General features: G+C 44.2%; 1 protein-coding gene across 1 annotated transcript in view; it reads right to left on the bottom strand.

Moving 5' to 3' along the window:
- Positions 1-220: 220 nt before the first annotated feature.
- Positions 221-16,490, bottom strand: part of LOC143341396 (uncharacterized) — a 179,700-nt gene continuing 163,430 nt past the window's right edge. Inside the window, exon 7 of the mRNA XM_076764297.1 lies at positions 221-495. Within this exon, the coding sequence (XP_076620412.1) occupies positions 303-495 (193 nt within the window). The 3' untranslated portion in view covers positions 221-302. The remainder of the gene's footprint in view (positions 496-16,490) is intronic.

Below are 16,490 nucleotides of genomic sequence, written 5' to 3' on the forward strand. Positions count from 1 at the left end.
CTCACGCTTCTGGTGGGGGCTACGGTCGCGTGGCGGGCTGCACCTGGGGTGGGGGAAGAGACGGCAAGGGGTACGACGATACGAACCGAACGGGGAACGCGGTCCTAGGAGGGGAGGGAGAGCGAGTCTCGGTGCGTTGGCGCATGCGCCCTGCACTTCTGCAGGGAATGCATCCTCGTGAAACGTTCGGTAAGTACGTATAATACGAAAGGACGTAAGTGAGGGTTAACGAAGGCCGTGGGTGCAGAGACCTCTACGACGTGCGCCCTCCAAGACGCAGAAACGGCGACCCGCTGCTCGGATTAACGCTTCCGCGGGGATCGACGGAACTGGAACGACGGCCTCGATGAATTTTCGAACGACCCGCGTCCTATCGAGCACGAGTATCGAGTTCGATCGACAGGTGCCCTGTGCGGCGCCTCTTTCGACGACTCGAAACCCCGTCCGACGATCGCTGGACCTCTCCCCTTAGGCTGGCCTCCGCAGACATGCGATCTGTGCAGAAAATTTATGGGAATTATCACGAAAGACAGTGAAAGTTTAAGACTATTTCTCGTAATCGCATTGCCATATTTATCAAGACTTTTCCGCTGATCTCGCATCTTTCGGAATTAATTTCTCGCAGCACGACGCTTGAACGTCGTCCCGTTTTTCCGGATTCGCGCAAGAATGAGGATTAACGAGCCCCGAAGACGCCGAACTAAGAAGGCGAGCGTCTTCTCGGACGTCGGGGAATATCAAACAGACCCGAGCAGACGTTTGCTCGTATAATAGCACTGCCTTAAGCGCGATATGTCTTCGGAGCTTAGGTTTTGCTCTGCCGAAGGGTAAACGTTTGCCATTAGCAAATATTTGGCCCGCGTTCGCGGCGGGGACGCCTTGTCCTTTACCTTCGGTCCGGGACGCGTCCTGGCCGCGGTAGCGAGGCTCGTCGTGAAATTTTGAACGCGTTCGGAACCGTTTCGGCAGGCGTGGAGCGCGCGAGGGACAACCTGGAGCGCACGCGCGGCTCGATGCTTGCGGCATGCGTCCTCGGAGGTGACACGCAGCCAACCTGGTTGCATGTGGAGGAACGTCGACGACGTCGCTGACGAGGGCCCCGCCGGTGGGAAACTCTCCAACGTTAGCGGCGACGACGATAACGAGAGTTACGCCGACGTTACACGCTGTCTGGAGGGAATACTGCCCCGTCACCGGGAACTAGACGACGCTGAATATTTTACATTCATACGCGACAGCGAGGACGGACCGTGGCAGGATGGAGGGAAACGTTTCGCTAGGTACCGCTGCCTTCCGCGGAGGGAGATACTTCCCTTTTTATTTAACGTTTTATTTAACGATCTTATTCGATTTATTAACGCGCTCGTCGTACGTTCCTGGGAATCGCGAATGCGACTCGAGCGTCCTGGGAAGACGACAAATTTTCAGGGCAACGAATATTCTACCATCGTCTTTAACCCCTTGAATCTGACTCGTTACAAATTCTTAACAAGTTTCACAATCATGAGGCTATTCACTCATCATCAAGTAATTTTTACATTCACGAGTTTCTCATAAAAATCTGTTCTTTTTTATGGCCACTTTTAGTACGAACAAATTTAAAATTGAACAGTATACGTTTGAAAAATTATATTAAATCGTACGTCAAGGGGGGGGGCAGCTGTATGTTGTAGTCTTTAAAAATAGAATTTATGTACAGTATGTATTTATGTAAGCTAGAAAATGAAGGATGAATGTTACGATGCGTCGATATGGGGGCGCAACTACACGTTCGCCCATAAAAAGATAAGCTCTCGTGTATGAGAGTTTCTACCGACTTGGTTGCGAGGAAAGATAAGCTCTCTTGCCTTCGTGATTGATTGGCCATAGGGGGGCTCTCGTCGGCTGTCAGTTATCAATCATTTTTCAACTTTCGAAAACGGGAATCTCAAGAACGTCGACCGGATTACTTGTTGCTTGCTTCGACGATTTTCGAGACGGGAAAGAGCAAGACGTTGCTCGAGAAGGAGACTTTGTCAAGCATCTCGAGGTAACTCGCTGGATTGATCAACGAATCAGAACGAGACCTCCGATCTATTGAGGACACACGATAGACTTTAGCTTGGAAGTTACTTTAAATTACAAGTTCAATTTGTGGCACGATAGAGTTGGTTGAGCGATGCGGAATATCCTGCGTCGTTTTCTCCTAACTTGACTTTGAACAGAGTTATAGCTCGTCCCAATTACTAGATGCATCGTTTATACTTGACAGTTATTGCAAACACGTGTCGAGGCGCTTACGTAAGTATCAAAAGAGGTCCAAGGACAGATTGTTGGGAACGACGGGCGCAGTATACTATTATAGAAAGAGCGAAGACAACCTGCCGAGTGTGTCGAGTGGAATAGCATAGCAGAAAAGTTATACCGCTCGGTGAGGGGGCCAAAGTTGTGTAATGTAGCAATCAACAGATACGATTATACGTCTTCTATGCGTGTTTCCAGTCGAGTCGTCCTCCGTTTATGCGATTACGTCGTTCGATATAAGTTCCGGCCGCGTGATAACTCAATATTCAAATCTTTATCCTTCTACGAACACCTTCTTTGTTACATTACTACTGGAAGCTTGGAACGAGCGTTGATTCTTCGATTCTCGTTCTGATTTAATTATTTCACGTTTCATTTATACCTCCATACTCGTGCTTTAAATCCGTTAATTTTCGAGCCAGTATAGGAGACCCGTAGAGAATGAAAAAGTTGAAAATGCGAGGAGACGTGCGCAAAAAAGGAAAACAGAACGAAAGCATGGGACCAGAAACATCCCCCCGTACGAGCATCCGGTGCGTTCAACGAAGTTTCTTTTTTAATTCAGATTTTCGCTCCGCCGTAGTTTTTAAACTTCCCAACCGACGAGATATTAAGTCCGGCAGCCGATCTCGGAAGTTCTGACAGAGTCTATCAAGGAAGTTGATCGAAGTATCCGAACTATTCGACGAAAAAAAAAAGAAAAAAAGAATATACACGGCTCCGATCGCTCCTTCGGTGGAAAATATCCACCGGGAACGTTTCGAAAAATTACGCGTCCAAGTTGAAACTGACGCCCGCGGCTATGGTACCGAATAACGGCGGTGGCAATACGGATCGTTTCCGTTTAATTCGAGCTGAAAAGTGACCGAGACCGAACCGATGGAAACCGTACGGTGACATTTCGTTCGGCGAAACCGACGGTGATAACGAGGAACGGTAGCGCCAGGTTACGTGCTTCCTCGGCGGGGATATTAATCCGTAATGATGCACTCAGCCTGTTGGATCTTCCAAGTTTGAGCGCCACGATGTAGACGGAGAGATATGGGGACCAAGGGGTACGCAGAGCGACAGGGGAACTGAACTTGCGACGCTGCACCGATGGCCTCCGTGGTTCACGGCGCCAGCTAGCCTTAATTGAAATTAATCCTTATGAATATCGTCGATATTTTCGAACCGGCTCCCCATCGATCCTGTGCATCGTTTCCCATTAAAACGCTCCGGTCTTGTATGAAAAATTACACCGTAGAGAAAAAAATATTCCGCGATACGACGTGACGAAGACTAAGTTACTAATTCTCGTAAAAGGTCGTCTCGAGGATTTTTATATTCTTCGTTTTGGCCAGGGAAGACGGAATCGATGAATTTTTAAATATTATAAAACTGCCAGCACAATTTGGATGCATTTGGTAACGATCAAATGTCAGAAATGTATATTAGTGTATATGTTTTAACCGAGGAACTAGGAAGTTTTCCAGTATTCTTAGAAGTTCTACACATTCTTCACTAAAATACGCGTAGTTTGCATTTTGATACATTAAAATCCTCCGATCCGTTCAGGAGTTATGACATTTTAAACGTACGCATGAAATTTTCGCATTAGATTTTCGGTAAGGAATTTTTTTCTCGAAACTGCGTAGGGTTTCGGGGGTATGTCTATTGACCAAAAATGATTGTAATCGACCCCCCTAGCTAAAAATAATTTTTTTAGAACGATTTGAAACTTTTCAATTTCGCCGAACTTCAGGGGAATCATCATTCATGATCAGACATTGTACTTTCGGTGAAGAATTTTTTCCTCGCAAATGCGTAGGATTTCGGGGGTATGTCTATCCACCAAAAATGATTGCGATGGACCCCTGCAATCAGAAATAATTTTTCCAGAACGATTTGGAAGAATTTGTTGTTCATTTTTACTAAATTTCTTTGACGCTGTTCGGTAATGTTGTGTAATACTTTTTTATAGGTATCCATGAGCTTCTATCTTTTATGTACTTTATGTCAAATAGTTTATCTAGCACTGTTATAAAAAATGCAATTGCTAATGCCCATTTTGCTTAACGTAAGCTGCAAGGGGGAAACGATTTGTTCTATTTTTGTAAGAGTGTAACGACGCCTGCGCGACTCCTGCTAGATCGTAAAAATGTATAGGATAATGGAAGAAGGGAGGTTAAGTCCCCGGACCACCCATCGCGCTCCTCTTTTTCGCCCGAATGGGTGAGAACCGTCAGCTCTCGGCGACAAGAGCCTCTCCTACGCTGGAAGGTTACCGGGGAAATCCTCGGACACGAGATTAAGCGAGACTGCGGCATAATTGATTTTCTAATGTACCGTATTAATGGATCGATCCTTGGCGGAGGCCTCCGAAGTTTGTTGCTGTCGCTCTCGCTGAATATCGAGCACGGTCCACGACGGAAATCGTCCAGCTATCGGTATCAACGGGCCCCCGGAGTCGATGAACCGCGTCGAAACGTCGAGTAATTACCCGAAAGTAACGACCCCGGGTAACGACATCGCGCCACGATCACTGTTAGCTTAATAGAGACGCGCCTCTTTCTAATCTCGCTTAATGTCTTCGCCGCAAGAACCTGCACCGACCCCTCTCGCGCCCTTCCGAGGGAAAAACCGAGCACTCCGGGGCTAAAAACCGTGGATTCTATAAGGAAAACGTTATCCGAATCTTTAAGATAGTCTTCGAGGTAACGCGGAGAAAAGGAAAAATCGATCCCCCTGTTGAAATTAACACGGCTGGCCACTTAAGCCCGGGAGAAAATTCGAGTTAACGCTGCTTGTTAGGTAGCTGGCACGGGCACCGAGGGTTCTGACGACTTCCCGCCGCGAATATCGAGAGAAAAATACTTCCACGGCGACATTTCATCCCTCCGTACTTTCGAGTCCACGGCGGAGCCCGCCTCGCGACCGAGAATTTTCCCAGGGAACTTCTCCGCTTTCCTCGAGAAATCATGTTGTCTCTGGGAAAAATATCGCGGATTCAGCCGAGCCCGGCTTCCTCTTAAATATTACAGAAACTTCAAGCGACAACGTTTCCCCGGCTTAATGTTAGCTTCGCGACACTCGAAGGTTTCGTACAGTTTAAATTTTCAAACTGCTTATTGTCCACGACGACTTCCTCTTGTTCCCGATGTTTTCTTTGAAAACTGTTTCTCCGACTCCCTTAACCCCTTCCCCTTTCTCGGTGTTTTTACCCGTTCCCGAAGTCGACGGCGCCGCGGAGAAATGGTCCCGCGCGGTACCATTAAAAACGATCGTTCCGGAAATGTTGCTAGATAAATCCACGGACGAACATTTACTCGAACACGATAATAGAAACGTACGCCCGCGATGACGCATAGTACGTCGCCGCGGAGGAACGTACTCGGAAAAACAGCTGACTAATCGTTTCCCAAAGATCGATCGTCCACTGATTCACCGGAAGAGATTTTTCTGAACCGCTTCGAGCATCGAGATCGTATAATCCAGACTTCGTGGTATTTTGATACCTCGAGTATTAATTAATACGCGAACGAACAAATAACCAGGGAAATTTAAAGATAAAGTTACTAAAACCAATTTACCTGGCCTAATCGTCCAAGTAAACTAGAATCTTGCCACGAAAGAGTACAGTAATTTGCTTATCTTCGATGGTCGAACTCAAACGAGCCGACGCGAACAGGATGGCGGACGGGATTCGTAATCGAGAATAAACGAGATAAAGAGGTAGCCGAATACTTGAAAGCAATGCCGAGCGTGCATTAGACTATCGACATAATATAAATTTAAATTTGTCACGGTTCTTATTGCGCTCGATTAGCAACGGTTTTACCAGCGATAGTCCAAAGTCGACGTCGTTCTAATTTATATTATAATTTCTACCGATCGTTCCCCGTCTGTTTCAACCACGAGCAATCCGAACGAAAAATACAAAAGTTCCATCGACGTCCGTTTCGATTAAGGGAATTTATTTCTAACGAGGTTTGCGGAACCTCGGGGTCTACCCAGAAAATTGCCAAGAATCTAATATTAATGGTCGTCCATTCGATCGTGCCGGTGATATTATCGATGCATCGTTGGCTGTTGTATTCGACGTGGACGCGTTTAAGATCGATTCGCGATTATAATCGACCGTCGTGCGTACAACGCCGCGAAAAAATAAAGGTTTCACCGACGTGGGCTACTCGCGCTCAATTTTCCCGTCGATAACGTATCCGAGAAGCATCGTGATTGATGAACGCCGCGCTCGAACGTGGCCACGCAACAGCGCGAGCACGATCCATGGATCGTTTTTAACTGGATAACTTAATATACGCGCGAGAGCCTCCGCTCGACGGACCGACGCTTGCTCTTTTAATTAACGGCCATGCTCGTGGACGATAACGATTTCTTTCCGAGTCAGTCGAGAGTCGTTTCGGCCATTAATTCCCCCGATACACACCGTGGTTGCCGATGACACGAATACGCTATCTCCGCCACAAATTAACGCGATAAAGCCTCGTTTGTTCCCCGTTCACGCAACGGAATTACTTGACAAATTTTTACTACGCTCCCAACAACTAAGATTTCTGTTCTCGCTTCCGAGAAAGTGATTATGGATCGGTCGAGCACCCATGGAAGCTTGATTAAAGATTTAAATACGTTTCAGGATATTTTAAAGGAACAAGCTCTCGACCATAGTGCACTGGTAGGCAATTCGAGTTTGAAGTAAACGGTCTTGAAGAGTATTTTCACTGCTAACATAACTGTGCACTCGGAATTCTACCTTAAAACTTCGGAAGCTCGATCTACGATAAATTGAACGATTCGTTCTGGGGTTGGAATTTGAAAATAGCGGGGACAGAAAAACTGGTATTTTTCCGTGCAGTTATCTAAATACTAGATATCCATTTTTTCTCGAACCCTTCCGGTCGTTCCTGCGAGGAATCTCGAGACTCTCCCATCAGGCACCATTAGCCTTTCTTCCGTGCCTCAAAACTGACTTCCGGTTCGCGTACTCTCGCTCGCTGATCTTTTATTCAGCTTCCTCAGCAGCAATGTGGCCCCCATAAATTAATCGTCGGACCGTTATTTACAGAGTATTCCGCGAGACACCGATGAAACATCGCGCGCCTATTAAAAACGGGGAAATTTATGACAACGCGTCGCCAGCCAGATTTAAAACTACTTATCAGGGGGATCTCTCTTTCCAAAGTCGGACAAATTCCAGGTCACGCCTCTGGATCGCTTTATTCGCAGACGGGCCGCGCGAGAGGGTCGAAAACGGCGAGGGTTGAACGTGGTCAGGGCGTCCTCGTCTCCACGGGAGTGGATTTTTGCAGCGCGCGTCCCCGAGATAAGCTTCGGCCGTATTTGCCTAGGACGGAAGAACTGACACTGGAGAGGACGAGGGGGCGGAAAAAAGGGCCGGACATATTGCCATTGTGGCAGCACGCCAGACGGAACTTCTGCGAGGCAACCGAACCGTAAATTGAATCGAGGAACGGGATAACTTCGAAGTATGTTTATGACTCGTCCGATGCCAAGTCCGTCGGCCGTTCTCTCGCATCTAATTTCGACGGCGCCCGGGTGTCGTTATGGGCGCATACCGGGTGATCCATACTCCTTCTCCACCCCCGTAAGTTTTGCTCTCGAGAAACTACTTTTTATTGTAAACAACATCGTTCACGGCGGGACTATTACGTAGAAATTTGGTAAATATACTTTGAGGGTCGTGAGGCCAAACTCGGGTAATTTATATCGACGTGATTGAAATAAAATATAATATAATTAAAAATATTGGTCACTGGTATAAATGGATACATCAATTTTTCAAGGGTCGTGAAACCAAACTCTGGTAATTTATTTCAACGAGACCGAAGCGAAATTTAATAGAATTAAAAATATCAGTCATTGATATAAATAGATAAATGAATTTTTCGAAGGCCGTGGGGCCAAGCTCTGGTAATTTGGTCGATCTGTGATTGAAGTGAAGAATAATTATAAAATTGTTGCATCGACAGCTCTGTGGCTCGCTGCACTCGGTTGTACGTATGTTTCGGTGTCCAAGGGGGCATCCCTCGGAGCAATACATTCTCGCGATAAGAGGCGCAAGGATTTCCGGGTAAGTCGGAGTGTTTTCCGATAATATTATAAATTCGAGCCCGATAATTCGAGATCTCCGTCGCGGGGGCTGCCGTAACGTGGGGAAACGAATGTGACCGTAGAATTCGATTGCTCGTTCGATCGCGATATCGACCGGAAAGCGCGCATAGTCAGCGAAATAATATAGTACCCGGAGGAACGATACCAGGAACAAGACGCGATCTTAGGCTTTTGCATGAACTCGACGTCTCGATTAATCAGAGGGTAAGTGTTGGTAAACTGCATTCTTAAAATATTATTAAAATTCGATAGAATATATGCGTCTGAAACCACGAAACAAGAACGTTCGATTTTGCGTTCCCCCCCGTAGGGACTCAATCGAGAATTTTCGCGTTTCTGAGGCTCGACAGGGCGACTGCCAATAACGTCGTTCCACCAGGGGTAGGGAAACATATATTTTTCCGCGTAGTGTTATAGCCTCTTAATCGGGCTATTTTGTCGTCGCTCCGTACTAGGCGCGCCGGTATTTTCCAACTATATATTTCCACTTGCGTCGCGCTCGACTGCCTATTGCCAGTCCAAGATAAATTTCACAGGGCATTCTGACGTTCGAATAATTCTCGGGGATACGATTCCCCAGCAGCCTGTTCTGCACTGCCGATGATCGTTCAGCGCGACACGTTCTCTCGTCGTGTAATCGCGATAATCGTTCTCTGGCGTTTCGTTTCCGCTCCGATCCACCTTTTCCACGGGATCGAGCGTTCGATTCGCCCCGGAACGGGTTCTCCCCGTTAAACAGACCACTATTTTAGTATTTTTATCGAAACGTATATGTTTGCATAAAAAAATTATATTTTTCCACGATTCTCAACGGTGTTTTATTTCAGCATCGTTTCTTTCCCCCTTGCCCCCCCAAGAGACGTTCGATTCATCGAGAGCGGCCAGTGGCGTTCTTCGTTGCGTTTCGCGGTCGAGGTCTGTAATTAACCGACGACTTTCGCAATTTCACCGAGTCAATATTATTCCTCTGCGTTCAAACGTATCCAATGATTCCGCCTCCGACGTATATTTTACGAACGAATATACCGTACCCCGCGCCCCTGCTCGTCCGCCATCGCGTATTGATATAAGCTTTATTAATGCCGATGTACTTACACGCCGCGTTACACCGCCGGATTATTAACAAGTAGATAGAGCTCTTTCACCGACCACGCGAAAATGTATTCGAGCAGAAATTAAACCGCGCTACAGACACGAAGAAACGTTCGTGCTTTTCTGCCCGTAGCCGGCGACCAAACACCGCCATCGATCCATGGAAAATCAACTTCGACGTTCCAACTACGCGAAGAAGAACGGGAAGGTCTCCTTCCCGAAGAGGGACCGTTATTGTCTCGCCCTGAGAAACACGCTACGGGAAAATCCTTTCGACGCCTTGACCCTATATTGCATAATGCGACCGATCGAGCAGCCAATAAAAACAAAGTTTACAAAGTGCCCTGAGAACAATTTACGACACTTGCACGCGATGCAAGATATACGATAGCTACGAGAGCCTCAATCGCTCGGAATTTGAAAATTTATAATAAATAAATAGGTAAATAAAATTGCAATTGTACTTGTACTCTGAGGATACCAGAGAAAATAAGTTGAAACTGGTATTACGTATTCCAAATGTTGATGCTGAGACATGCGTAGCTAAGAAGACCTAAGTCCGTGTAACTGTACAATATCTAAAGGGACAGGGTCTAATTGAGGGCTGAGTGGTTCGATAACTCGCGCAGAAATTGTTCCGCGACATCTGAAATTTCCTAATCGTATAATATTCACTGAATATTACGCAGTACGTTCGAAGCATTCGTGCGAATTACAGAGTAGCGCTGCCTGTGATTCTGGTTAAGTTAGTTGTTTCCCAACTATGTTAGTTGAACTTGGAATTCGGTTTTAAAATTCGTACCATTGTTAAATACCTGAACTGATTCTTTAAAGCTATTACCAAAGGGCATATTCTATTTTTAGAAAAATGCTTCCATCGAAAAGCTGCGCTCTTTAATAATTGAATGCATATCGAGCAGAAAACCGCCTGATCCCGTTAAATAAAAGATGTTCCAAGTGCAAATACACTCGAGAGAAACGTAATTGATTTTGCACATGATTACAGAATATTTCTTAATGCACTTTTTCCAGCGCCGCCATCGTCTCTCGAATTTAATTTAGGCTCGCGACGTAATCAAGCTAATTCTCCTCCCCGAATAATTTTCTATAAAACATTTTTTCGCAGAACGCATAATTTAGGAGCCCATTCGGGATGGCCAAGTTATGCGAGCCGCCTTGTATAATGTACAGTTGCGAATGGAGCCGTCGCGTGTCACTGTGTCCGGCTTTAATGCACTTTTTTCTAAAAACTACTTTTTCCTAGCTTCTCTAAAAACTCCCGAGACTAATGAACCTCGCGCCGAACTTCATAGAATTTGGCACACGCATAAAGTAAACGTGTCTTTGTGTTCCGAGACTGCTACCAACATATCCACCTTTCTTTCTATTTGAAAAAATGTTTCTCTTTGCCGGTAAATTCTCATTATATTTCCTCCAACGCGTGGTCGTTTCAAAAACTTTTAATATTTCCTTTTGTTCCTTGCACATCGTAACTATATTTCTCGGTGGATAGACGCAACTAATTGGTCACGACGCGATCGAACGTATTTCCCTAGATAAGAGATTAACGAGTGAGTCTTACGTCAATTCCTTGGGTAATCAATTGCATGAATTATTGGAAGAAATTCCATTAGGCGCTGTACGTCGCATGTGATTTATGCATGACGGTGCACCGTCCCATTTCAGTCGAGTAGCCCAGACAGTTCTTGAACTAACGATTTTCTAGCAAATGGATAGGTCGTGCAGGATCTTCTCCCAGCTTCGTCGTACCCCCATATTTAAATCCCTTAGACTTCTATTTTCGAGGGTGCTCGAAAACACACGTTCGTTCGACGATCAAACCGATTTAAATCGTTTTCTAAATTTCGAAATAAATTAAACGATCGTCCATCTTTTATTATTTTACATTGGCTTTCTTACGGTTTCCGTACCCTCGGTGTAAAATGGCCGCCACACGTTCGATCAGACCCTCGTATTTTTGTCTGCTACCCGTTCCACCGATCGCGCGACGTAATAACGGTCAGGGTTCTTATTGAAAACGGTATCACCGATGGTCGATAAACGATCCCGGAGAATGATTCGTCCCGTTTTCATTTTCACGATCCAGCGACGGCGTTACGACGCGAATCGTATCGAACACCGCTGGAAACTTTCCGGCTTCCCGTTTCTTTGCTTTTGCAAGAATGATGCGCCCTCGAAGAAACACCAATTTGTCGAATTATTGCGTTCAACGGGACAGTCGTCGAGCCCTTGACTTTTACACGCCCGACAGCCCTCTCGTTATTGTTGCATCTCGCGGACGCTTTACTGCCGGTTAAGTCGTCGTCCATTCGAAATTAATATCGCGACTCGGAAGCAGTTCCGATAACGCCGACATTAAAGTCGGTTGGAAAACTTTCCGCCAGCTTTTACTGTCTCCTTGTATCACAGAACTTATCGTAGATTTTTATTTGTCAGATTTTAGACCACTCTACGATATCTACTATTTAAACTCGTCTTCTTTATACAGGGTGTTCGGCCACCCCTGGGGAAAATTTTAATGGGGGATTCTGGAGACTAAAATAAGACGAAAATCAAGAATACTAATTTGTTGATGGGGGCTTTGTTAAAAAGTTATTAACGTTTAAAGTTCGGCCCGTACTGAATTTTTTTTCTAGAAAGTGGATAGGATTTCGGGGGTATGACTCTTCACCAAAAATGATTGTAATTGACCCCTGCAGCCAAAAATATTTTTTTTAGAACGATTTGAAATTTTTTTTTTCGCCGAAAAATTTAGGTACTGTGTCGATTTTTCTTAAAAATTCCTTTTTCATTTTCAGTAATTTTGTTTGACGCCCTACAGAAAAGTTGTCTAATACTTTTTTGTAGGTACCCATGAGCTCTACTTCAGAAAAAAGTTTCATTGAAATATATTCACAATTGTAGGAATTATGGCTGTTTGAAAATTGGAACATTTTTATTGGGTTTTTCTCATTTTGCGGGGTCAAGGACCAACTTTTCGAATATTTTTGCGATTTGTACATATTCTACATTAAAATACGCGTAGTTTGCTTTTTTAAACATTAAAATCATCCAATCCGTTCAGAAGTTATGACGTTCTTAAGATTCGCATGAAAATTTGGGCAGACATTTCTGGCCAGAAATTAGATTTTCGGTAAGGAATTTTTTTCTCGAAACTGAGTAGGATTTCGGGGGTATGTGTAATGACCAAAAATAATTGTAATTGACCCTCGCATCCGAAAATAATTTTTTTAGAACGATTTGAAAAATTTTTTTTTCGCCGAAAAATTTCACACCTTCTCGAATTTTTTTCTAGAAAGTGGATAGGATTTCGGGGGTATGTGTATTCACCAAAAATGATTGTAATTGACCCCTGTAATTAAATATAATTTTTTTAGAATGATTTGAAAATTTCTTTTTCCGTCGAAAAATTTCACACCTTCTCGAATTTTTTTCTAGAAAGTAGATAGGATTTCAGGGGTATGTGTATTCACCAAAAATGATTGTAATTGACATCCGCAAACCGAAAATAATTTTTCCAGAACGATTCGAAATTTTTGAATGTAATTCTTAATAACTTTTTAACGAAGCCTCCATCAACAGAATGGTATTGTTGATTTTCGTCTTATTTTAGCCTCTAGAATCCCCCATTCAAATTTTTCCCAGGTGTGGCCGGACACCCTGTATAAAAAAAATCACTTACAATAACGAGAGACACTTCATATATCATTTCATACGTTGCAAATGCAATAGACGTCGAAATCGGACGTACATGCGTCGAATAAGATAATTTACGCAACCGTCGATAGGCGTGATTAGTAAACGAGTGGCTAATCAATTATTACACGGTCAATAATCGCGAATGGATTTACTTCGTGACAGATCCACGATCGGATCTCCGTGTCTGGCTGCGAGTAATTGCCAACCGGAATCGCCTCGTAAGATTTTATTTCGTTTCTGCCGTGCCAGATAAATCTCTTCCCTCCGCGATAAAACGCGGACATTCGAAAAAGTGGACTCGGGATCCCGAATAATCAAAATCGTGAAACGTCGTTAAACCGCGGAATGACCCAATGTTCTTTGCCAGCGATTTAGTCCATCGTTCGTACCGTGCATAATTGCCATTGTTCTCGAAGGAACGTACCGCAGCGCGACATAAAATCGCAAAAAAACGGACGTTCGGCTCGCATGAATTTTTAATGCGCCGACGAAGGAGGATCCGGTTTCATGAATGCCCTCTCCGCGGACATAATTTGTTCGTCGATTGATTCTAAAGTCCGTCTGGCGGGTTTTCAATGAAACTATTGTACGAGGAGATTTATGGACGTGGATTTTATTTATGCGTGCGAATAATTCCGACGTAATAACGCAGCCGGGCCCGATGCACCGATGAAATGAAAATTACGACAACGTTGGCTCCGTTCCCCCGCGTTAAACGTCACCGATTACCTTGCATTAATGTTAAATACGATCAGAATATGATCGACCATTCGATCGCTTCTCCCTTTTTTTTTTTCTATAATTATCAATCTAGACTTCGAACGCTCGAGTAGGAAATTAATCGACGATGTAAAGATGTATATGTACATTTGAAAATTGAAATTGGAAAATAAAATATTAAAGAGCTAATGGACTCTGAATGATACATTAATTATCGCTTCGACTGTCGAGAGGTGAAAGTTTCGTTGAACGTAAAAGTCACGTAACCGTAAAGCGTCCCCTAATATTGGAGCTTGTGAAATTTCGAGGGCACGGGACAGTAATACAGGTTCCGAGCTCGGTTAGGCGGTCGCAATAAATTCGCCCTGGAATCGGGAAGATGCTGGGCTGGGCAATTGGGTTAGGTCTGACTAGTCTATATCACGAGTTAGTGGATGGCTCTTCTCGCGTAGAATTCCACGGGAACGATTCGATCAGAGGATTTTCTAGAGCGCGAGCGGAAGACGTCGCGAACGATGACTCGTGTCCCTTATATTCTTGATTCGACGGCGTTCGATATCGTTCGTCGAATATGGAAACTGTGATTGGGTGCCCGAGGACTCGTACGGACTCCACGGGACCTACGTACCTTGGAAATTCTAAAAGTTTCGAGGGTACCGTTTCGGAGGAGAATAGCTCGATCTTTGGTCAGACCAGTTCGGTGAACTAGTAGTCGCGATCGTTGACTCCTGTTTTGTTCAGAAGCGTCCACGCCGATAGTAATATTGTTTTTTGGACGAAGTGAGATGAAAACGAACGAAGGTAACCGGTCCATCGAGCGATTGGTGGAGCAAACGAAAGTTGCTTGTACCGTGTGACATGCTACATAACCGGTCGAGGCAATGCTTTTCGTTTTGGGAGAACGAATATTACGATCAAGGATAGCTTTCAAGGTCAATTTCATCGAGATCTCAAGGTCGTTGGCTGGGGATTACACGTAAGATCAAAATGATTCTCAAAATAAAAGAACTCTTTTTTTTTAACCTCTTTTAATCTCTAGAGAATGTTAATAATATTATCACAGTGAAGCTGTTTCACAATGAACTGTAGAAGGTCGTTAAAATATGCTTGTTATAATCATTGTTCGCTGTATGAATGCTGAGTTAAATCCTTTTATTTAGTTGAATTGAAATACTTACATAAATGCAGATATAAAGTAATATAATACGATCCTGTTAATGCTCATTTTAATTAGTCTTTTTAATTGTGAGTCTTTGTAACAATTTCGCTTTGATACTTCTTAAATTTCGCAAAATTAGTGGATCCGTTAATGTAACACGCTCGTTATGAAAATGACCAGTTATACGAGAGCATGCGTTAATAAACATCGTTATACCTTTCTTCCTCGTTAGAGTAGAGATCTCGCATTGTCTGCGGCTCGTTCTAACTAAATTCAACCATATTAGCAAATATAAACGCGAATACCATAATGAGTATACGGGGGAGAGACGCCAAAGTAGTACCACTTACGACGTTCTATGTTACGTCATAATAATTACCATTATTATCTAACGTACTAAAAGTAAACATTAGCAGTCCATGGTCCTTGTATGCAAATTGATATTAGAAACTGTACCTCCATCCGTTAATCTAATTAATTTTAAATGTCCAGAATATTATTGGAAATGATTGAAAAATGTGTGTTAATTCTGTGTCGCAGTTGGTACGATGGATGATTGTACTTGCGCCGCCATAATTGTGATCGATAAACTCTGGCTGTAAATGTCACGCGTACGCGACAATTCGAAATTCCGATTAATCGCGGAACAAGCGACGAATACGGAATCACGAACGGATAAAAAAAAAAAGAAAACGATTGTCCGACAGCGGTAAAATTGGCCTTATCGTTAAGGACTGCGATAGGGTAGCTGGAAAGACGGAGGGAAGCCCCTGGACTTGTTCTCATCGGGGCAGTTACGGTCGGGAAGGTTGGAGCGAGGCTCGGGGAGTGGATTTGATAAATGCCGTGACATCACGAGAGCAATTATCCCTGCTACACTCTATTTGCAGTTCCTTTGCTCTTTTGCCTCCCCTCCTGCTGGGGCCCAGCCTCGCCCCCTTTCCATCAATGTCCACCGAATTGAACGTTTTCTTTCACGGTGGCTAAGATCGCTGCACAAAACCTCCGATTTGCCTGAATCTCAAACTCTTTTGGTACCCCTTCACAACCATTTGTTTCTCAATAATTATAGAGGCTTTCCTGAGACCTCTATCAATTTGAAAAATATTGCTTCGAGGGAAAAGATATAATAATATGTAAACACGATATCGCAAGCTTGCATCAGCGGTCCTCAAGTTTTTATTCCGTGTCCCCCTTGTGCGTTTTATTTACCCACGTCAAACAGTAAAAATCGAGGAGGATTAATCCGTGGAATTACCGAGATTCGTTACCGTACGAAAAAAGCTCGAAAGGTTAATACGCCAGGGGCGCCAAACACGGAAATTTGGTAAAAATAATTTTGCAAACATCCAACGTTTATTAAATCGCGCATTTAAAGCCTCCC

This window comes from Colletes latitarsis, chromosome 4 (assembly GCF_051014445.1).
Source record: "Colletes latitarsis isolate SP2378_abdomen chromosome 4, iyColLati1, whole genome shotgun sequence".
NCBI classification, from domain to species: Eukaryota; Metazoa; Arthropoda; class Insecta; order Hymenoptera; family Colletidae; genus Colletes; species Colletes latitarsis.